Below are 24,365 nucleotides of genomic sequence, written 5' to 3'. Positions count from 1 at the left end.
CTGAAAAAAGTACAAATTATGAAAAGTAGTCGTAACATTTTTAATTCTGCATTTATCAATATAATTTATTTTGTTATGGAAATTTTGTCAAGAGGAGGGGGTGTGTTCATTCCTCTAATTCATTCATTCTACAAGTTTTCAATCAAAATCTGATGTTTTATTGCAGGCCAGTAAGGATAAAGTATTTCTTTTAAAACTCTTTGATGAAGCTTTCAATGCCCACTATCAAAACAGAACCAAGAACGCTCATAAAGTTGTCAAAACTCATAATGGTAAGTTGTTCCTTGTAGAATTTATTTGTTTATTTAGTTTTTATTTTAATACAAAGATTTTGTTTCTAAAATATGTACTCAAATTTAAAACTAATCTGAGTTGTGTATTAAATTTGAGAAAAAGAGTAACCAAAATAACGTAAAATATAGTTGTTTCTATATTCATTAAATCTATATGGCTTCTACGATTTTGAAAACATCCTTAGTTTACTTCATATATTCCTTAAAAAAATATTGAATTTCAAAACTATTTTAAATAAAATGAAGATTTTTGATGTTTTTAGAAGCATTCATTAGAATAATTTATTGTACAGTCCGCAAAAAAAAAAGATATCACCCTGAATAACTTTCGTTCTAATGATCGAATTTTCAAGAACTAAGTGTCAATCTTAATGGTTCCTCGGGGTGACCTCAAATATGCTAATTAATTAGTGCTAACTATTAATTAAGTTACGAAATCAGACACAAAAACGTACTTTCTCTGAATAAACATATAATTTTTTTTACATATTTGGATTCTTAACCTTCAAAATATAGGGGGTAGCCGCAATCTGGGAAATGTGGTCCCCATAGTTTGGTCAGGAGAGCGATTCAAAGTTCGTACCCCTTAATGTTAATTTCGCTTTTTGTGTTTTCAGTAATATTTTCAAAACTAATGAAGCAATTCAAAAAAAAATTGCACCCTCTCATAAAACTCATTTACCCAAAAATAATTCCATGCAAAAAATAATTTTTAATAATTATTTATTATTTTTTATTATTTAATTAAAGTGAGGATGAAAAAATATTGAATTATAAGGTATGAATTTTTTTATACCATGTAAATCTACATATTTTTCAATTGAAAAATCTAAAGTTTCAACTGTTTTTATTTATTAGAAGCTGAGAAAAAATAAAATTAATTATTTTTAAGAAAATAATTCGGCGACAATAAAAAAATAACTAATTGGGGCGATTAATATTAAAATGTGATAAATTTGGGAGGAACTTGACTTCGCGCGCGTAGCGTAAAATTTCATTCATATTTTTTTCGCTAATAATCGTTTGCTAATCTTTTTATTTTTATTTCTTTCACACTATAAAATACGATGTTTCTTTTTTAGTCATTTAATAATTTATTTGCAATTTAGTAAAGAATTTTGAATAAAAAACACTTTATTCAACAAATGTCTAGTTTTAAAAAAGCGTGCATCTGATAGAATACACCAGATTGTGCTTATTTAATGTGATTATTTTTGAATTTTTTTTATTTTGTTTTTCAATAACTGATACAATGTTTCTTTTTTAGTCTTCTAAAAATCGATTTGCAATTTAGTAAGGAAATTTGAATAAAACATTTTATTGAATAAAAAACATTTTATTCAACGAATGTCGAGTTTTATAAAAGCATGCTTCTGATAGAATATGATTATACAACAGATTGTGCTTCTTTAATGTGATTACTTTTTATTTTTCAGTTTTTTTTACTCAATAACTGATACAATTGCAATAATATACATACGTATGAATAAATTTGGAATAAAATATTTATCAATTTCTTGAATATATATTTTATAAATATCAATAAAAATGCGTAGTCAACATTTTTAAGCATCTCTCACAACATCGCAAATTTCTCAACATCTTATAGGGTAAACTTACCAGTGAATGAACACTTAAGCTTAGCTTGCCCTTAAAAAAAATCATACAAATCTCAAAATCTGTAATTTTAGCTAAATGATAGTGTCGACGTATTTGTTATTAAATGCAAATTATGTATAAAAAAATTAGATAACTTACATAATATTGTTTTAAGCTTTTGGTGGCTTAAATAATAAGTAGTAAGATAACGAAGTGAAGTAACAGTTCTTACCAGTGAATAAACACTAAATTTTCCAGTGAATGAACACTTAATTTTGAGAATGTTTGATGCTCGTTAGGAATCCATAGGCCACACAAATGCCTAAAAACAAGATTTTTCTTGGAATTACAACATATAACCACAGTTAACGTGGAAAATGTTACTTTTTTCAGGCATGGAATGGAAAGTAAAATATGTTTGAATACATAATTTAAAAAAATGTTTTTAATTTTTTTTTCTCACAGTTTAGTAGTCCGTTCTAAATTATGAGCGTTTATCATTGTGTAATCCGGTGATGTTTTTATTATTATTATAATTAGATCACTTTTTTGTTTACTCTTTTCCCTATATTTTTTAAGCTTTTTTTAAAAATCTTTTTAAGTATTTTTCTTCTCTTCCTCATACTTTCTGCTTTAACTTTTTTTTCCAGCTCTTTCAATCTCTTTAAATTTTCGTTTTTTTTCTGAAGTTAATGCAAAAAAGCAATTTATTTCTTTTTCTTTTGATTTAACCTTCCTCTTTTTTCCAAATTTTTGGCCAATGTAAATGTATCTTCGAAATTTCTTTTGATTTTTACAGTACCATTTCTAGAATTCCTCACTGGATAATAAATGAGAAAAAGGAGTTTCGAAGTTTGAGTAAAATCCATCTTATATCTAGTGGATCTTCAGCAGTACTTACCATTTACTTATGGAAGCAATTTTTTTTTGCAACTAACAATGCCTCAAGAGGGCTTATCTCAAAATCAGTTTTAAAGATACTTTCATTATCAATGTTAGTTGTATCAGCTTCAGTGCCAAAATTTGATTAACCAAATTTTCTTTTTGAAATAAATTCTTCAATATTGAGAAAAGCACAGGCTATTGGATATTTGGGAGATTCAATTTTTCTGTCAATGTTCCTTTAAAAATTTGCAACATAACTTGTGAGATTTCCTTCTCAAGCTTCTGAAGAAATAGAGCATCGTTACTCTCGAAGTATGTGTTTTGTTAATAAGCTGTCTTGCTCATTAACTCTTGGTGTCTGTCTCACATGCATTTGTTAAAGTAAACGTTTTCTACATCGAATGGAAAAATATCGCATTTCATAAAAGCATTTTAACTTCATCAGTTGATGCCTTAAAATCTTATTCAAAAATGGATGTAAAATTTTCCCGGCATATGTTTTACAATTCTTTTGTTTTCAAGATCTAACGGGAGAGTTCCATGAATTAGGTACTAAACCAGAAAATTTGTTTTGATGAACAAAACTTGCTCAGTTTCAAATTGATATGAGATTTATATCTATCCAGAAGAAGCAAAATAGGAAATTTGCTAACATTTTTAATTAGCCATGGGTAGAAACATCTGCAATATATTTGTAAAATGTTGCTGCGGTCATCGTTTCATTTCATGAATCGCTTTTTCCAATGAAATATATAGTAGTGACTGATTCTGTAATATCTCAAAGAATTCTTCAGTAAGGAAAAACTACCAATGGAGGTACTTTTTTCTTTCCTAGGTACTTTAGAATATAAATCCTTATAATTTTTTGGGCCAAAGATTTTTCCCGTTTAAGGGCAGTATTCAACTCTTGTTTCGTTCGCATTGTTAATGCAATCACTTTCTAAAAGGGTGCAAGGGCTACTTCCCTCCTAAAGATTCTTCTAAAGTTCTTAAAACCAGTATTTCGAATATTATTCTCTAAGGGAAGTTTTGCCCTTTGAAATTATCTTCGCATTGCACTGAGTTATCGGTGGATGTCACCTTAAAAAAAACTTCACCCATTTTTCACCTGGATGATTGTCTTTAAATTGATTTTTCCTACCAGTTCCCGTCTGGACATTAAGGACCGCAATAAGATAATAATTTAGCTAATTATTGGCACAAAAACCTGCAAAGAAATTTTCGTTTCAAGCTTTTATTATTATATTTATTTGTTATATTTAGTCAGAAAACATAGTTTATCAAGGTGTCTAAGGTATGATGTAATAACTAATCACTACATTTATAAAGATAAATAATAAATAAATTATTATTATAATTCTTTAAATAAATTAAGTAATTAAATTTGCATTTTGAAATGAAATTGTTATAGGAACTATTCATTCAACATTTAACTGAATTTTGGATGTCCTCTGTACCTCAAAGCTACTTATTATCCATGTAAAATCATATTTCACACATACTGTTCATTCACTGGGAAATCTATTCCCAGTGAAGGAACATGTCTGTTCCTTCACTAGTTAGAAGTTGATTATTGTATTTTTAACATAATTTTGATGTATAATATGACTAAAGGTACAAGAAAATTAAAATTTTTCTTTTATTTTCATTAACTTGAAAAAATCCCAGCTAAGGAACACTTGTTTATTCATTGGTTTTTCATCGTTTGGTAATCCAGTTAATAAACACCCCCTAATCTCAGTACTTGCTTATGTTATGATGCTTAAAATAAATAAAACGTAACTTCAATAACCATTTTTTGAATTCTCTTTTTCACAATGAGAAAAAAAAAACATTATTATATGCAATTAATTGTACTTTAAACGGATAACTACAAACCCAGACCTTATAATTTGTCAAAGAAACAAGGCGTTGAACAGATACTAACAAATTCAAAACTTTTTCCAGAGTGGACTCTAAGACCAGGTAACTCAGTGCATTGTTAGATGACTTCCTATTGTTAAGTAGTAAGCTACTGTTACCAATCAATCGAAATCAAAATGATTAAAATCGTATTTTTAAAAAATATCTATGAAATGTTCCTTCACTGGGGTGTGTTCCTTCACTTGTTGGTTTACCCTATATCGTCTTAATCTTAAAAGAAATTTCCGGAAGTGTTTCGCAGAACTATTTTACCAACTATTTAATTAAAGTTTAACATTTTTAAAAGTATAATTCTTTACCCTTTTAAGTTTATTATTTCCTCATTAATATACTAATAAATTTTTTTAGTACTTTAATTTAGGTTTTCTTTAAAGTAAAGTTCCTTTCAAAATTATAGTAAAGTTTTTTTTAAAGACTTATATTGCTCCAAGGGATCTACTCAATAATTTCGCTATTTCCAGAATGAAATCTGTTTGATCGAAACATATTATTCCTTGAAAATTAACTTTTATTATTTATCTAAGCTTATTCCATTTATAACGGTATTAAGGTTAAGGATATGCGATGGAAGCCCCATTTACTATTATACTATAAATGCATTAAATCATGTAGCTTGAATAATTTATTTCAAGCAAATTATTTAATAATTTTAAGCAAATAAAGGTGTAAAAATAAACTCGATCGAAATATTCTGAATGTATACCCTAAAATATATGTAGAATAAACTTTGAAATCGATATATAAAAAATACCTTTTCAAACAACTTTGAGTAGGACAGGAACGCTAACTTGTTTTAAATAGTAGTCCTTGTAACTATTTAATTTCGATTCCTGGTGCCAGAGGACATTCCATTTTCACATTCGATTTTTGAAATTTCAATTGTAAACTGAATTTTTTTATGTCCTTGAATTAAAATGTTAAGGTTTGCAGCAAAAAAAATTGTACTGTATTGATTTTTTCACAAAGCAGTGAATTATTAATTTTTTCAATCTAAGAACCTGTGCCTCTAACTTATGTAAAACTTATTTTAATATCGAGTGAAATAATTTAATATGTTGTGTAACTAAATGGATAATCACAAGAAACTGAATCGAAAATATAAAAACTTCATTGATTTAAAAAAATAATAGATAATATTAAAAATAGACATGTTTTGAGCGTAGAATAATAAAAGTCACAAGTTACTCAAACCTGACAAGTCTTGAGAATGGGCGATTATATTTGAACGCTCGAAACTTGTCGACTTTCAATACCCTCTTCATGTGTTTTGAAGCCAGTTGACTTTTTATTGTCAATTATACTGTTTTACAGTTGAGTCTTGATCATTATTTTGATAAGGATTTTACACTCGTTAAAGTAAACATATGCATTTTAATATTTTAACAGGATTCACGTGGTCTTTAAAAACCTAAGAGCATCAATATTGTAAAAGTTATATTTAACTTAAAAATTAAAATTTTGTGACCAGATATTTTCAGTTAATGGAATTAAATATTTTATCTTTTAAGTTTTTGTGCCCCTATTTCAGTATCTTAAATATCTTACAAGCTCTGTTTAGAAAGAGAGTATCAGATATACATAAGGGAAACAAAAATAATCATAGGAGCAGTATTTGGTGGTAAATGTAGCTTATCGTAATTGAAGAATATGCTGTGCGACACTTAATGGTGAATTTGAGAACGTAAGTTTCAGAATGTATCGAAACATGAGGATGCTATTTTCTAATCATCTTTATCCAAAGAAAACCATGTAACCTAAATATCTAGCAGAATGAAGTGATTTTTTAAACAATTAATCATACAATATGCAACATATTATTTCAATATCTTATTCTTAAGCATAACATATTTCAATGTTTTTAAAATGCCACTAAACATTCAGCAATTCCTTGAGTTATAGAAAAAAGAAATATCGTAAATTATAGAAAACTCTGTGAATGTGCATTAGAATTACTATACAATCTACATTTTATTTTTCAAGCACTTTTTTTCCCTTCAAAAATGATAATCCCTAAAATTTTGTATATAGCTATAATAAGTTATGTTAATTTGATTTTAGTATGAAATCCTCGAATAAATATAGCAAAAACAACATAATCTAAATAATATCAGATGAAAAGTTCATGTGTTTAAAGACTAAAAACTCAGAACGAAATAAATAATTTATAAATCGATTCAAATTTTCTTTACAAAGGGGATTAAAAAAAATTTTTTTTTTTTGCTTTTTGGACAGAAATCAGCTTAAAAATTGTCTATTGCCTAGAAACTTCGAGATATTTTCTATTAATAATTAATAAAACCTCTTAAAGCAATCACAGAACTTTATTTCAATTTTTTTACGGTCAGATTTTGGTTGCTTAGCAACCTAGTAAAACTAAGCATTCCTCTTTTGAATTAGTCAATGCGTTATCTTAAAATATTCATTTGAGCAGGCGACTTTTTTTGGCGGTTTTCTGGACTATCGCCAAATATATAAACCTTTATTGCTACCCAATTTACCACCCAATTTTTTTAAAATTTTGTCTACTCCCCCCTAATTCAAGTGTCTAGATTCCAAATATGTAAAAAAAAATATATGTTTATTCAGAGAAAGTACGTTTTTGTGTCTGATTTCGTAACTTAATTAATAGTTAGCACTAATTAATTAGCATATTTGAGGTCACCCCCAGAAACCATTAAGATTGATACTTAGTTTGTGAAAATCCAATGATTAGAACAAAAGTTATTCAGGGTGATATCTTTTTTTTGCGGACTGTACTTTAAATAAATTGAAAAATTATTGTGTTTAAGAAAGAAACAAGTTAAACACCACCTTTCAATTTAAATTCCCTACAAATAAAATATTCTTTCAGTTTAAAGGGAATATTTATTGTTTGTTTGAGTATATTTTATTTGGGACTTTTTAAAAATACATTATTTTCCCCCTGATTCTTCAGAATCTAATGGATCTGCTCGTGGAATGCCTACTGATAACAACATTGTTGTCAATGAAGCCTACAGTGATTACTCTGATCAATCCCTAGAATCACCCATTCATAGAAAATACCATCCCAATTACATACCTGCTGACGTTCCCATCAACAGGCTTCCCCACAGCAGTCCTCTGCAGAATTCCCCCAACGAGGCACATCGAGGTTCTCCTTTTCCTCCCCATCAACCTGGTTTTAGGCATGTATTACAAGGTCAAAATCACATGTAAAAGAGAAAGTACAAACACAGAATGAGCTTATAGTAATTTTCATGTGTTTTTCTTTCACCTTTTTATATTTATATTCTTTTCTTTTAATATATATTTTTTTAAGGTCTCTAATTTATTATATTAAATCCTGTTCAATTCTCTAGAAAATAACCATATTTTATTTTAAACTTAAATGGAAATGATCTTTTTGAATGAAATACAGAAAGAGACCTAAAATTTTTTGGAATAGAATTTTCATGCAACAATCAAAGCTATTTGAATCATGAATATTTTTTTTCTGAAGTGATTATGTTGGAGTTTTTTAAAAATAACAAACATTTCCTTGTAGTTAACATTGTAAAGTTTAAAAAAAATTGATGTTTTTTTATTGTTATTAAAAATAAATGTAATAAAAAAAAATTTTTTTTTGTCTTGTAAAGTGGTATTTGGAGTAGTGAGGATAAAAAGTGAAATGAAATAGATTTTTAATTTTTAAACAAGATTTTATAACCTTTTCATACTAATAAACAAAAGAATGCTGTGCAAAAAATGATATTCACACACAGTTCTTATGAATGAAAAAGCATGGTTATTGTACATCCGTACCCAGGAATGTATAGAATTTTAAATCAAATAAAAATTCAACTGTTCAATTACAGATTTTCTAGTTTAATAATTTAGATGTCATTTTTAAATCAATTTTAATACAACTGATTGTCATTACATATACTTTAAATCATACGTATTAAATGGATGAGGAGATCTGCTTAAATTATACTTATTAAAAAGGGTTAATAACAAAACTTTTTTTTGTGTGTTTTATTGTTTATATATTAGTGTGTATTTATTTTGATTTCATGAATGTCTAATAAGAAAATATATATTTGTTTGTTTTAGTTAACTCTTGATCTGTATTATATGTTATGTATGTAATCATTTTCATTGAATTTGACTTTGCAACTTTTTACTGAACACAATTACTTGATTCTGAAGTGTATAATTTGTACCCATTGCATATTCTAGTCATGTTGAGTATTGGAATTGTGTTTATGCATGGAAACACAATAGTTTTATCCTTCTGAATTTGATGTGTGTCTATAAAACATTTGTATATTTTGGTTTACAATAATATTATTAACCAGTTTGTCAGCATGCATTCGATGAATACATGCATACCTGCATATGTGTTTTAATTGTTTATGTTAGCGTCATTTTAAGTCATTTAATCAAGAATGAAATATCATGGCATACATTTTGTTACCTATCTAAATGTCTTGTTGAAAACCCGACAATTGACCTTTTCCAAGGTGTCTTCGGAGAAGGCTGAATAGATTTTATTGTAAAACAAAAACCTTTCTATTTAATGATTTTAATTGCATTTTTGAGGCATCCTCTATTTTTTTTTTTAATTAATTCATTTTAATCTTGTCCTCCGACAGTCTTGTATTTAAATTATTTGCATTTTTGCTTCTTTTGATAAGCTATTTCATTTTTGTTTTATGTTTGTAAATTTATATTCTTCAAACATTAGAGTTATTAAAATAACTAGAATTTTGTGATGCTTTTCTTAACTATATTATGATGTATACATTCATTGGCATAAAGATTAGAGCTCCTAGAAAAGATTGTCAAAATGAAACAAAATTTTATATATGATTACAATGTAAAATTTTACAAGGTTTATGTAAGTAAGGCATTAAAAAAATATCATTTATTGCAGAAAAAAAAATTCAAATAAATGAACATTTTTAGTACCTTCTCTTTGCCACTTACTGTAAAACAAATAGACTTGGGGGTTGTCAAATTTTCACTCCCAGATATGCTTGTTTGGTGACAAGGAAATCCCTATTTTGATTTTGAAGAGAGAGGACATTCTCTTCTACTCATTTCATTTTTCCCTTCAGGGTTATGCTTCATTCCCAGCACTTATTATGTTGTGTTTGTTATGCACAATAGAATCAGTGAAATCAACAAAGTGAAATGCTATTTTAAAAGAAATGGGTAAGTCAATTTCAGACCATGATTTCTCTATTAATTTTTAAAAATATTGCATTATTGTGAGTTTTTATCCTCTTAAAATTATAAGAATACTGTTTTTATTTTTATCCCAACCTTTTTGATATCAACCAAAAGTTCTTTAATAATGACAATAAACCTATAAATGCTATCAAGCATAAAACTAATTTGTTCAGAAATGCTTTACATGATATTATTGCCAAACAGGGTGACCCCCACAAAAGGGCTACCCAAACAACGTGATTGATTGCATACCTACTTAAAAAGAGTTCTAATCCTTTTCAACCGCTCTCAAATAACGACACAGATAATCCTGATTCAGAATCTAATGAAATTATTATTGATAATCTTACCACTCATTCTCTTCCCAATCCAATATAAACCTTCAATCTTCTCATTTTAATCCATGCACCCAAGCTAAACCCAATAATGTTCTAAATGGAGCAAAATTTCTTTGAAATGTTAGATTTTTTTTAACAAATCTCTAAATTTCGAAATAACTGGTAAACCTAACAGTGAATACCTTAAAATTTTTACTAGTACCCCTAATGACCACAATAAACCAACTGAATTCATAAATAGGAAATTAACAGTGGCATTCTTTTTAGACGTCACTAAAGCTTTAGACATCTTTATCCAACTTGAATTCCCCGACACCATGATTCACATCCTTCTGCATAAGCTCTCTGATCTCTCCTTAACCCCCTCATCTATCTGTGTGACTTCCTAAAGGTAAACGATTTTATTTTTGCAGATGATACTGCTATCATGGATCAGCCATCATTCACTTTTAACTTTTTATCACTACTCTCGAAAATTGGCTAAAAGACTGGAAAATTTCAATTAATACTGTTAAGTGTCTGGCTATCATCCTAGGCATCAAAAGGAAAATCCATGATCCTCTGACATTGTTTAATACTATGCGGCGGTCAATAGCCGTTAATTATCTTTGTGTTACATTCGATATATGATACAAGCTAACAATCAAAACTCTCCCTACGCAATAAACTCTTTATTTTTAATGCCACACTTAGATCCATCTTCTGTCTTTTGGCGCCATCTATCCTTGAATTTAAATGGCCTTCAATATCTTTATAATACCAAATGTTATTGATACAAATTTAGTTATCATTCTACTGTTTTTTTTCTCTTATTGTAGTTATTGTACATAATTTTTTGAATGATTCCGCTTATTGTAAATACCCATTCATACTTTTTGAATAAATTTGGCCTGCCATGAGGGAGATACTACTACCTTGACGCAACCTTTGTAACGCATTTTGTATATCATATCTCAGATTAACATTCTCCCTCTCAATTATTATATTGGAGGTGCCAGACTTTGATGCTTCCCTTGTTTAGTGAGAAACCTGGGGATCAAGCTGGTCAAATGCACTCCTGTCTTGTTGAAATATGGATCCTGCCATGAGTGGCATTACATGTGCACTGGATCAATATTAGTTATCATATCCGCACTTCTTAAAGATGGTCATCACTGACTAAACTAAATCTGGGTTCATCACTGGTTCCGTTGCAGTCCAATCCCATTGAGGGTGACACCACTCCAAACAAAAGCCTCAATGTACAGCACTTAAATAGATTGTCATCTCAAATCATTCAATTTTTGAAGCAGCTGTGTAACCTATCATAGAGCCTGCGCTAGCGGTGACTGTACTGAAACCTCTTTTCATTTCTATTTTTTCATCATTTTGCTTTAATCACTTCCACATTGTTTCATTCTGACCACTCTTTGTTGGAGCTCTTAATTTTTATGGAAAGCATTGCAATGTTAAGATGCCTTGTCAAAAATGCATATTTTTTAATAGATTTGAAGAAATTCTTTCAAAGAAAAGAAACTGAATTTAAAAAAAATTTTTTGTATGTAGGTAGCTTTCTTCCTCACATCACATAAAAAGATGCAAGTGTATGGCCAAAAAAAAATTCAAATTTTTTTTCTTTTTATTTATTGGTATGTTACAAATAAGTTAAGTAACTTAAAGTGTATGTTTTGCATACTGTGATTTTCATTTTCTAATGCAGTTTCATACTTAATTCTGTACTGTCCAGCAACCAAGAGAGAAGCTTTTGGTGATTGTCAGACTATATGTAAATGATTGGTAGTGTAATTTAAGATGAGAATTTATTAATAACCCTGTATTCAGGACTTAATACAGTTTTTGTAAAAATTTATTCTTGTGATACTTAATATTCAATTTTGTTAATTTGAACTTATTTTCCACACTTTTGTTCCATCTCTTTGGTGGGAAAGCTTTTAAATAGCTGACAAAAATTCTGAAAGCTTTGGTTTTTAAATGTCTAATGTCCCTCTATAAAATATTTTGCAAGAAGGTTGGCAGGCCTGCGTGTTTAAATTATTTGCATCATCTTCCAACCATTATCCGATTAATAACCCCTTTAGGTACAGGGTTAAATGTTGATTTTGAAGTAGTTTAATCGATTTTAAAGTTGCATGAATATTAATTGCTATGTTTTATTTTCACATCACATTATGCAACCTGTGATAGATTTCAATAAAATTGATATTCAATAAAAATACAAAACTTAGATGATTTACTTAAAAGATAAAAAAAAAAAGTAGACTAAATAGAAAGGGGGATTGATAGTACAAATTTACACAGGTGAGATTTTTAAATCAAACATCACAGTTCATATTAAAGTCAAACATAGGGATTCATTTCCGTGTGTTTTAAAAATCAAATATCATGCTCACAAACTAAAATGAAAAAAAGGATTCATTTTCTGGTGTTTTAAAAATCAAATATCACAGTATGTATTCATACAATTTCAAACTTTTCCTGACACTATTTTTATCTATTTTTTTATTACTAAAATATAATCTGAATATGTAAAAAGAATTGATCTTTGTTAGCAATATTGTTATAAAATATGGGTATGTTTAAAATATGAGTTCATTTGAACTTAAATGAATAAAATATGTACATATTAAAGTTTCATACAATAAAACTAAAATGAAATAATATATCAATTTCTAAAAATTAAAATTTGTAATTATGTAATTGTTAAAATTGGCAGCAATCAATAAATACACTTTTTTTCCTAATAAGTATGTTTTCATTATGGTTGAGATCTCTTCCTGGAAGAAATTATAATTGAAAGAAATTATAATTGATTAATAAAGTTGTTTTACTATTATTTGAGTTTAAATTAAATGAAATTCAATACAAGTTACTTTTTAAAAAATTAAATGTAAACAAAAAACTTTTTTTAATTACAAGAAAATAAAAATTATGCTTATTTTTAAAAAAATAACTATCATTTATATTATTTGTTTTAGTTTCATGCTGAATTCTGAAATCTAAATACGTTATTAAATTTAAATCCTTATTATCGTCATTTTCTTAAACAAATTGGTACACTTATATTTAAATGAATGATGTGTACTTAAATTAAGTTCTCTGAATATTCTGTTTAAAGATAGAATTAGGGATAAATAGAGTATCTACATTTTCAATTGTTGTATTGTACATTTGTATTATGTGATGTTTCAATTTAGGTGTTTTGATAATTTTTCAAAAAGCTACTACATGGATGGAAAAAGTAGCTTCGTTATTTCTCTGAGAAGGCGATTTATACTACTATTTTTTTATATTTAAGGCTACTAACGCAACTATTTTCAAAGATAATTGTAGTGGATACCCTGAAAAGAACTTCCTCTTACGTTCTTGTTCGAACTATACAGATCTGGTAAAAATATATAACTGACACCGCTGACTTATGTGTCATAATGTACTAAATTTGAAAGAATAGGTCTACACAAAGCTTGTGTTGCATTTGTCTGACAAATGTTTGAAATATTATTTCCCTTATTTATTATTTTTACTTCCCTAGTGGAAAATCTGACCTGAAATGTCAAGCTAGGAGAATTCTGGATGACACATTCTAAATCGCTCTTGCAATATATTTATTAGTGAATAAAAAAATTTTTTAAAAAATCATTCTTTGTGTAGTTATTCTATTTATGATATACCCATTTATTACACGGAGATAGATATTGAAACTAAAAATAAAGTTAAGTTGTGAATTCTACTACTGTGATACCTTCTTCACTCTGAAGTCAATTTGAGTGACTAGAAAAAAAGGTCCCCCTCGTAGACACAATTTTCAATTGTTTATTTTTTACTTCTTTATTTATGTTTATAACATAAACAGTGCTGTTTGTTTCCTATATAAAAAAGTATTAAATGCTGGAAATAAAAAAAATAGAGAAGTGGAGATAAAGGAGGTTCCCTGGTAGTGTGGACTTTGCAAGCATAGCTGCAGCTTACTTATTTGTTGTTACTTGCTCCGTTAACGAAATAGGAGTGGAAACTCTTCATAATATTTTGAGGATTAAAGGATTGCTGTATCAAAAGAACGTCTGTAATCCCTCAGATAATAACAGCACAAATAATTAGCTAATGTATAATCCACCCTTTTTTGGCAATCTTAGCTTAAAAATGGTCCTAACAAGCTCTTAAAATTTGTAATCTGAACTAGAAAAAATAGTTTTTTTTTTTTTTTTTTAAGTGCTGAGTCTGTGGTTAAACACCATTGGATAGGAAAGTAGCACCCCGGTAATTTCCCTTAACCCCTCATTTAATATTTCTATTCCTTTAAAACATTTTTCAAACCTGCATTAAGTTCACTTACCTTGTACTATTTTTATCTTTACCAAATATAAAAAAAAAGTATTCAAACGATATAAAAAAAAGTATTCAAACGTTGGAATTCTATTTAATAAATAAAACACCTTCCGTATATTTATTTTTATTATGTCTTTTGCGATAAATGAAAGTAAATGCATCATTTCTTGATCTTTGCGAGTTTTTTGAATGGAAAATCGCAATTTCTCGATAATTAATGCGGAAGAATCTAAGGTTTTACAAAAAATATGATATAGCAAAGGAATTTAGGAAACAAAAATTCATTATAACGTAAGAAAAAGTGCAGTGTGTTCATGGATTCTACCCAAACCATCTGAAAATGCGCAAAGTTGTTTGGAAGAGACAATTTAACAACTGTGCAGGAAGATATGTCTTGCCTGTGACAACGAAATACCGATTCTAAAAAAGTGGCGCATTGAAAGGTGGAGTTGCACGACATGATCAACACCTTAAACAGCGATAAGTGATAGTATTCCGTCATTGTTTGGAGTGATGTGTGCAAGGTTTTTTCTACAAATGAAGGGTAAAAAGCAAAGGCTGCCCCCACAACACTTGAAGAGCCAGCTACCACCTTATGTGCTCTGCATTAAAACAAAATCTGAATGCTGTGAAGCACACCGAGGATAGGTAATTTCCTGAACATGTCATTTCATCTCTGTTGTAGAAGAGTTGCTCTCAAATCTCCTTCGCACTTGTTAAAGCCTTAACAAGAATACCCAACACTCGCCAAGCAACAATCAATCACTCGAACTCGGAGAATAATTTTGGTTAGAGTCCAGAAAAATTTTCTAAACCAAAGACGAAATGTTCAATCAACAGACACTAATTTTTTTTTTAATTTTACCCTGATGGTTTTAAGAAGCGTTGGTTCTTGCTGGCTTCAGCTCCTGAAAGTTTTTTCCCAAACCGATGTTCTTCATTTCAGGTAATTTTTCTAGCTCGTCTCTGGTCATGTGTTGTTTAAAAGTATCACAAGTCAACATACAATTTTTCATAACCTCAAGAAAAACGAATCTTGTGTTATTTGATGAGTCTAAGCAATCGTTTCTGCTTGTTCCCAGAATCGTAAGCTTGCTATGACGTCACTTCCGGTTGGTTTTTCAGTCGGCTGGGATATTGGGTCGAGCAAAAAATTGAGTGTTGAGGATTTTTGATTAGCGTCAAGTTGCCATTCTTAACATCACATTTGAAATTTTGCATCGAAATGGGATTTTTACATATTGTAACGGCTCGTAGGTGATGGAATTTATTGTCAATTGATTTTAAACTGACAGTTTGGGAGCAATTGTTGGATTTCATGGATGCTTCGAGATCCATGGGGTTTTTGATACAACATCGGATTTGTGATACTCTGAATGTGAATGATACACAAGGACAGGACTGGACGACAAAGTTTTGGCTCAGAAAAATTTTCCAGAGCCCGAGACAAAAGTAACATGCAACGCAACAATGTAAAACTATATATATTTATTAATTTTGCATTGATGGTTTATAAGGAGCATTTGTTCTTGATGGTATCAACTCCTTAAAATTTTTTCCCAACCCTGATTCTTATGAGGATGTGCTTTTCAGATTCTCGACATGTTGCAGCAGAGTATGCATGGCTGGATTAAGAGCCTCAAAGGTTCTGATGAGTGAGCTCAAGCACCCCTACGCACTTATAAAATTTTGATTCTCCTTAAATGTAATTAAGAACATCAATACAGATAAAAAATATTTTTCTTAATTAAAATTAAAGTAAATTTACAAAAAATAAATAAATTTATATAACTGCCAAATTTAACGCTTTTTCAAAGGATCTGGGGGAAATAAAAAATTTTCAATTAATTCCTTGAAGGGTTTTTAACGCTAATCACGTATTCTGCGATTTTAGAGCAAAAGGAAAATAAATTTAACATTTTTGGTGTTTTATTTTTTAAAAAAACTTCCTGAAAAATATAGCCTAATATGTTATTCAAACTTTCCGAGTGTTCAGTAATGTCTTCTAATGAGTTTTTAAAATCTTTGCTAAAAGTATTTTCATTGTGGGTTTCAAGTTAATATTCATGTCAGAAAAAGTTACCGAACTTAACGAATTTTTGTGGAGAATATGAAGACATATATATAAAAGCTCAATTCAGTATAAAAACGGAATTGATAATCAATTATTTTTTTAAAAAAATCTCTGAGAATATTGGGATACCCGTGACAGTTCTCCGTGAATTTATATTAAGTTTTCTTATTAGCAATAACATCTATCTATCTATATTATATAAAACGCTAATACGTACGTATGTATGTATGTATGTATCAATAAAACCGATGATATTTCTTTTCTCGCGCTGGCAACAGTTTTCATTTTTAATTGATTGGATTCGGCGCGCAAGAGCACGTAGTGAGCAACCAGATAACAATAACCAGAGTGAGCATTATCAGGTTGTTCTATTCAGATTCAAGCACTAAAAACATGACAATATTTAATTTAAACTCAATTAGGAATTAATTAATTAATTGAAGTGAGAATGCTTTAAAAGGCCGCTGTTGAATTGATATTTTTCTACTGGGAGCTACCTAAACGTCTAAAAAACGTTTAAGTGTTTGTATTGAATGCATTGAATTTTTTTATACAGGGTGTACATACATGTTTTATACATGACTGAAAAGCTTACATTTTCAAGTTTTTTTTAACACTTAGTAAAGTTTTATATGAGCCCCGTTAGTGGCACGGCAGACGTCTAAACGGTATTCTACCTCTTCCCATGTCCTGGCGAGCATGTGTGGGGGGACGGTTGCCACACAATTGACTATTCGTTCCCTGAGATGTTGAACATGACGAATTTTCTCTGCACTTTGTACGGTAACTAAAGACTTCGTTTCTATGAGCCAAATAACACATTGAGCCTTTTGTTGCGGAGTCGCCATCATTTCAAATTTCGCGACGCCATTTCAAGGTCAACGCCCTGCAGCGCCGCCAACAGTTGATACAAACATTCCCAATTGGTATGAGTAAAACTTTTTGAGCTACTCTTTTCAGAGAAATCGACTAAATTTTGCTATCTTTTATAGTTAGTGAGATATGAATTTTTAAAACCCCGGAGTTCTTTTATAGACACCCTGTATTTCGCGTTTATTTATGCATTGAATTTTCACGCTTTAAAATGCAGAATATTAGTGAAGCAATATTTGATAATTTATTTTGCTAATATGTTTCTTATTTAGCTAATGTTTTGATTTTTTCACCATGTACAATCTAAATAGCTAATATACTTTTTTAAAAGCCAATAAGAACATTGGTAGAATTCTTCTACATAAGTACAATACTATGTCTTTGATGATAAAATACTATGTCTTTGATGATAATATATTATGCCTTTGTGCTAGAACATTGTGTTCATTGGTGAGCGAACGCAGCGAGCCATGGTTCACGGCGTGAACCACATAGGATTGCGTAGCAATTCTCGGGGGTTGGCGAGCAGGGGGCGGAGCCTCCTAGTATTATATACAACGCTAATACGTACGTATGTATCAATAAAACCGGTGATATTTCTTTTCTCGCATTGGCAACAGTTTTCATTTTTAATTGATAGGCTTCGGCGCGCAAGAGCACGTAGTGAGCATCATATGGCTAATCTATATTATATAAAACGTTAATACGTTTTAATTGATAAGCTTCGGCGCGCAAGAGCACGTAGTGAGCATCATATGGCTAATCTATATTATAAAACGCTAATACGTTTTAATTGATAGGCTTCGGCGCACAAGAGCACGTAGTGAGCATCATATGGCTAATCGGGGGAATTCTCACCGAATTATCAAAAAAATTCTCACAAAATTATCTTCATCGAAGCCGATGCTTTACATCCGGCGTTCAGTACTATTTCATATTGCTTTACAACACATGGTTTTAGCCCTCTGGTGGTAAAGACTTTAAAACAAAACTTACAACAGTTACTTTTCTCAACAACTGAAATCTAGAATAGTGTGATTAAGAAAAATATGTGAACTGTTTGCAATTTCAAATTAATATTGAAATGCACAGGTTTAGAATTTTCTTCAGTGAAAAGTTTTCGGAACTTCAGTGTTCAAAAAAGTATACAAAAGCTAGACGTTAAGAACGTATCCAATGAGCGAGCATCGGATTGCGAAGCAATCCGAAATGAACTGCTAAAGCAGTTCCGGGGGTTGGCGAGCGCAAGCGAGCAGGGGGCGAAGCCTCCTAGTTTATAATTATTATAACTAGCTTTCGTTCTTATAACGATGGTTATTTTCTCAGTCTTAAGAAAGTGCTTTTAATTTTTTTTTTTTTAGGTGTGACAAAATAGTATTATTTCTTTTTTTCTCTCGTTTACATGAAAAACGTGGTGTTTAAAACTTTATTTTACACTATTATTTTATTTATTACAATCACTCAAAAATATTCTATACATTTAATATGTTGAATGTTAAACAAAGTTTTGAATTAATAATAAATTAACTTTATAATGGAAGCATTATTATATGGAACTTCACTTTGATTTCATTTCTGTGAAAATGGTTGTGATAGCTTGGTTGGTAGGGGCAATGGACTTCTGTTCGTGATAATGGTAGTTCGACTTCAACCGGCCGAATAATACCCATGTATAAAATGGTGACTGGTGAATGTTAAATCTGTCGGGATCGTAAACTCCTACAAGTTCTCATAACAATTCAATACCTCTGGGTACTGTTCCAGGAGTTTCCTTGTCTTCTGGATTGATTCTAAAATTTCAAGGCTACGTAGTTAAACATTGGCTCAAAATTGAGTCAGTTTTTCAACAAAAAAAAAAAACATAATCAAACTGTATTTTCTCGTATTCTTTCTAACTCCTTGCATATTTTCTACACACCTTCATAATTTGATGTTTCTAAATCTTACAGATTTTGAGCTGCAAAGCAAAATGTATGTCTTACAGGAAATTGATTTTGATGATGTGATAAGCTTTTATAATTAATTTATATGTTTTTTAATCTTAAAATAATTTTTAAAAATTATTCAAAATTAGATTTTTTTTTCTAAATTTACTCATAAAGGGCCCCTATAAACATAAAAACGGCTCTGTCCTGCAGGCAATGCTCTCTGAAGGTCAAGCCTTGTCATTCCCTAAATTTGGAACGGGACCAAAAAGGAAACGAGTCATTTACAACATTTCTATGGGTTTGGTGGCTGATTTTTATTTTTGTTGGAATCCACTAAATTTCAAAGTAAAAAATACTACCCTATTAAATTATATGTGTATCAAAACAAACTAAAAAAATATTTATAGAAAAACAATACTTTTATGACTTTCATTATTTTTATGCTAGTGAGAACCAAAACAATATGGAAATGAATAAGGGAAAACTGGATCCTACCACGTAATTTCCCGGCCAATGAAAATGTAGCGTTAAACGTTTAATGCAACCTTGTTGGAAGTCGCATAAGAAGTATAACTTCAAAAATTAGTTATGAAATTAGGAGAATTTCAACTGTACACTATATATTTTATTTATACTTTTTACTTACGTTTTAATTTTCTTCATCCATTTTTTAATTTTTTTCACATGCAGTTTTGAAGTAACGAGGCGGTTTCTATTTAGATAACGAATTTTTATATAAGTTTTTAACGATAGAAAAAACGTATTGCTGTTTTATATTAACTGTGTCATTTCGGAATCCATTCTTTACATAGTTGTTCATTTACTTTAGGGAACAAGCGGAAAATTATATTTTTTCCTTTTGTTTTTCTATCAGAATTTTTGCAAGTTGCAATCGCGCAAACTGGCATTTCGTTAATAGTTTTAAAATTTTGTAAATTCACGGCAAAAACTGAGGAAAGTCATTATAGAAAATAATGAATGTCTTAGAATATGTCACAAGAAGAAATGCTCCAATATTAGTTAGAGCTAGTAAGGCCGAACGCTCTGTTCTTGAAGTAAAAGTACGAGCTTTGCGCCAAAGTGACACTAGAGAATATCGGAGGATTGGCGCGGCGAGAGTTTCTTCAAAGGAGTGATAAGCTGAGGAGGAAAGGAAGAGGTGAAAAGAAGATAAGCTGATTGGTCGGAAAGACTTAGCCTGGTCATAGTTACTTTTGCCAGGTTTAGGAATCCTGGTCTTCTGCCATAGCTTTGGAATATGTCCCAGTGCCAGACTGGCTCTGTAAATTCTGGTTAACAGAGATATGATAGGATCTCCTGCCTTTTCGATCATTACAGGAATGATTCCATCAGGTCCAGGGCTCTTAAGTTGTTTGAAGGTGGAGATAGCCCACCTGACATTGTCTTGATTGATAATATTCTTAGTATAGGTCCATTGATTTCTTTGTATTCTTTTTACAGAGCCAATGAAATGCTGTCCTTCATTGCTATCCATATCAATGGCTCCTGGAAAGTGAGTTTTGGCCATAACTTCCATTATCTCTTTTCCAGTTGTAGCAAAGTTGCCATCCTCATCCTGTAAGGTGCCAACTATTAAGGGTTCATCCCTTCTAAGGATTCTTTGGAGTCAAGCTCCTTCAGAGATAGAATTTACCTCTTCACAGAACTTTCTCCAGGATTCTCGTTTGCTTTTTCTAACGTTTTTGTTATAGTTGGTGAGGGCTCTTTTATAGTTGTCCCACTCACCATGTTTCTTTGCTTTATTGAAAAGTTTTCTGGCGTTTGCCCTTTCAGTTTCCAAAGAGTTATTCCACCAAGGACATTGGGGCTTTGCTTTTCTCGTACGTATTGGGCAATTTTTATTGTATGAACCTAGAATTTTGTTCTGCAAAGTTTCTGCTGTAATTTCTAGATCATAATTATCTCTAATATGATTTTCACCCAGTTCAGTCAGCCCCATGATATCGTCTTGGAATTTCTTCCAATTTGTTGTCATGGGGTCTCTGAAGCAGCGGTCAAGATTTATATTGGAGTTTATTTCAAAATGGATGTTTTGATAAATTGTAATTAAGAATAAATTCTAAAAGACACTCACCTCTTTTATTTGTGTATGTGCTGCCCCAGACAGTATGGTAAGCTTTGCAGTCTAGCCCTAAGAATACTTGCAAGCTGTGTTCTGCACGGAACTGCAGGAGTTTGTGCAGTGTTTGATCAGGTGAAGCCTTCTCCTCATAGGGTAGGTAGACTGAGCAAAAAACAATTTCTCGGTCTCTTCCCTCTATGTTGAGTCTGACTTTCACTGCTGTTAAATCCCTATAAATAAAATCTGTTAAGGCTATATGACACGAGGCAACCTAGTTGAATGCAACTAGCGGTTTCGGTGAAGTTGAAACGTGTCATATGATGGTTGCCCGGTTGCTTTCAACTAGCAACTGAAGTTAAAACCTTTCAACTTTAGTGGAGCAACCAGATTAGTTGAAACGTGTCATATAGTAGTTTCCAAATACTTTCAACCTTAACTAGCAACCATTTAGTAAACAAAATACACGTGCTGATTCTGACGCATCCTGACTTTTTATCTTTTAAATTTAAACTTGGTTTAATCTTCTAACAATGACTAGTTTTAAATGGAATTCTAGTGATATATGTATTTTTTTTTTGAAATTTTTCAAACGTATCCTTGTTTTTGGGACATAAATAACAAAGATTATGCGAATAAACTAATTCCCTATAAACTAATTTCCTCTGTGTAAATATTAAAAGTTACAAATTATTATTGAATTTTAAAAGTGAATGAAAAAAAACTAGCATATTACTAATTACAATTGTTTAAATATTTGAAAATTCAAAATTATATAGCTTGAACGCTAAGCTTTTTAAACTCATTTTGATAGATATTTCTTTGACAGATATTTCCGAGTACTAATGAAATTTTGAAAGCAAACAAAAGAAATTATTTTGCTTTTAAATCACCTTTTTTCTGTTCTAGTTCTTCTTTCAGAACCTCAGCTATCAGCTCAATGCCTACTTCAAGTACATCGTCAATAATCGCTTCTATGAAAATTAAAAGAGCTTTTAGCAATAAACTTTATTGAAAAATATAAGTTCTGGTATTGGACTATTCAGAGTTGGTTGAACAAACGAAGGTTGTAACGTGTGATCACAAACGAGAGACCAAAAACCGGTTTCTTAACTTAGTTGCCTCCACTTGGTTGCCTGGTGTCATCAGCACTTAAGAGGTAGAACCTTAATATCTGTATCTATTAGGATACATGTTCTAGCTTCACTATTAAGATCATAAATGAGCTTACCTTTTGTTCCTTTGAGGCGACTGATTTTTCCCCTGACTGGCCAAGGTTCTTGGATCAGGGCCAGGTGAAAATCCTCCTCATCAAGAAATTTCTTGGTGAGGTTCGTGGTGCCACTTCTACTGTGGTGGATGTTGGCTTGAAGAACCTTCACCCCAATCAGTTTTGGAAGGTTTGTCTAGGACTTTTGCTTGAACTTGATGAAGTCCGATATAAAATTTATATCCCCTTCTGCCAAGTGTAGCCGCATCCAGTTCAGGCACGCTAAGGACGATGGTCTGTCCTGATGGTTCATTCTTCCGATGAAGTATGTTCCATTCGGTTGGAGTAAGCCCACCATTTTGTGCCTCAATCTTTCTCAGGACCTCTTTGGGCTCCAGTTTACTACAGACTTTCGGCAGTTTAGCAATAATCTTAGTGGTCCTGAAAAGTTTCCTTGCCTCTCCCACCAAGAGAGTTTGCTCCTGCCAGGGGTTTAACTCAACTACAGTCTGTTCCAGCCACTTAGAGCTCCCCAGATCTGCACAGTTGATAATAAGTGTCCCATTTTCTAGTCTACAAGAAAGAAAAGTGGAGACAAAACCCTCTTCATTTCTTGAAATTTTTCTAGTTATCAAGAACTCAAGGTCTAAGGCCTGTTCTTCCGATAAACTCTCAAGAGGACGTCCTTCAAGAATCACAGCCATTTTAACTGCCGTTAGAGCTTCCTTAAAGGTTATACCTTCAGGTCCTTCTTTCCTGGCAGCTTTTGGGGCCACATCTTGTTCCATCCTTTGTCTTTTCTCGCCTCTCTGTTTTGATTTGGGTTTTCCACCCAGGTACCTTCAGCCATCTTCTTTTCTCGGGCAAGTTTCTTTTTCTGTGCACCAGACAATCTTTTTTTAAGTTTGATCCCACCCAAGGAGGCAGTCATGCTATTAATAGCTTCCTACCCCACTTGAGATGTTGACTGGGTAGAGGTCATTTCTACCTCTTTTGATGAAGGGTTCATTTCTTCTCCTTCAGTTGGTTTTTCCTTAGTTTCCTTTCCTTTTGCAGAACGGTCTACTTTGGGAATTTCACCTGCAGAAGCAGTAATTTTTTAAGTTGTGTTTTCGTCATTTTCAGCCATAAATTACCTCAAATAAAAAGTTCAGGTAAAGAAAGTCAGCCCAGTATTGCCTGAGTTGCTGGGTAAGGCTATTACTCTAGAGGTTCGCCAGTCGAACTAGAGGCTCCATTAGGACACTTTAACCGCAGTGCCATTCACCCAAGGCACGGGTCGAATAACACCTGGGTTACGGGAGTTGATTCGCGACCTCCTATATGTTATTCAGAGGCTATCCGGTCAGTGCTACAGGACATTCGGCTATCCACCACCTGCCGTCGCGCCTGGTAGCCACTCAAGCCCCAGGAATAAAGCCTTAGAGCAAATATCCGAATTAATATGGTTTTTTAAAAACCCTGAAAATATATTCAGTCAAGACATAAAAACCATAAATGATAATATAGAAAAAAGCAGAAAATCTCCTCAACCAGCTTCAAACCAAAAATTAATGTTCTAAAAACAAAGTTTCTGAACAATACAGTCCGGATATTATTTTAATATAAGAAGCAAAACTTAAGATTAATGATTCAGTTAAAAT

At 31.0% G+C, this 24,365-nt stretch overlaps 1 protein-coding gene across 6 annotated transcripts in view; it reads left to right on the top strand.

Moving 5' to 3' along the window:
* The window catches only part of LOC107443255 (transmembrane channel-like protein 5), a 127,215-nt gene extending 113,345 nt beyond the window's left edge, over positions 1-13,870 (top strand). For 4 of the 6 annotated variants that reach the window (XM_043053597.3, XM_021148247.3, XM_043053600.3 and 1 more), the window contains 2 exons: positions 167-272; positions 7,636-13,870. In XM_043053597.3, the coding sequence (XP_042909531.2) occupies positions 167-272; positions 7,636-7,898 (369 nt within the window). In that variant the 3' untranslated portion in view covers positions 7,899-13,870. The remainder of the gene's footprint in view (positions 1-166; positions 273-7,635) is intronic. The other 2 variants (XM_043053601.3, XM_071181559.2) reach the window with 1 other exon arrangement.
* The last annotated feature ends 10,495 nt before the right edge of the window (positions 13,871-24,365 follow it).

This window comes from Parasteatoda tepidariorum, chromosome 4, assembly GCF_982258835.1.
Source record: "Parasteatoda tepidariorum strain Cologne lab strain chromosome 4, Ptep-v5.0, whole genome shotgun sequence".
Classification (NCBI taxonomy): domain Eukaryota; kingdom Metazoa; phylum Arthropoda; class Arachnida; order Araneae; family Theridiidae; genus Parasteatoda; species Parasteatoda tepidariorum.
This window is presented reverse-complemented; position numbering and strand designations above follow the sequence as displayed.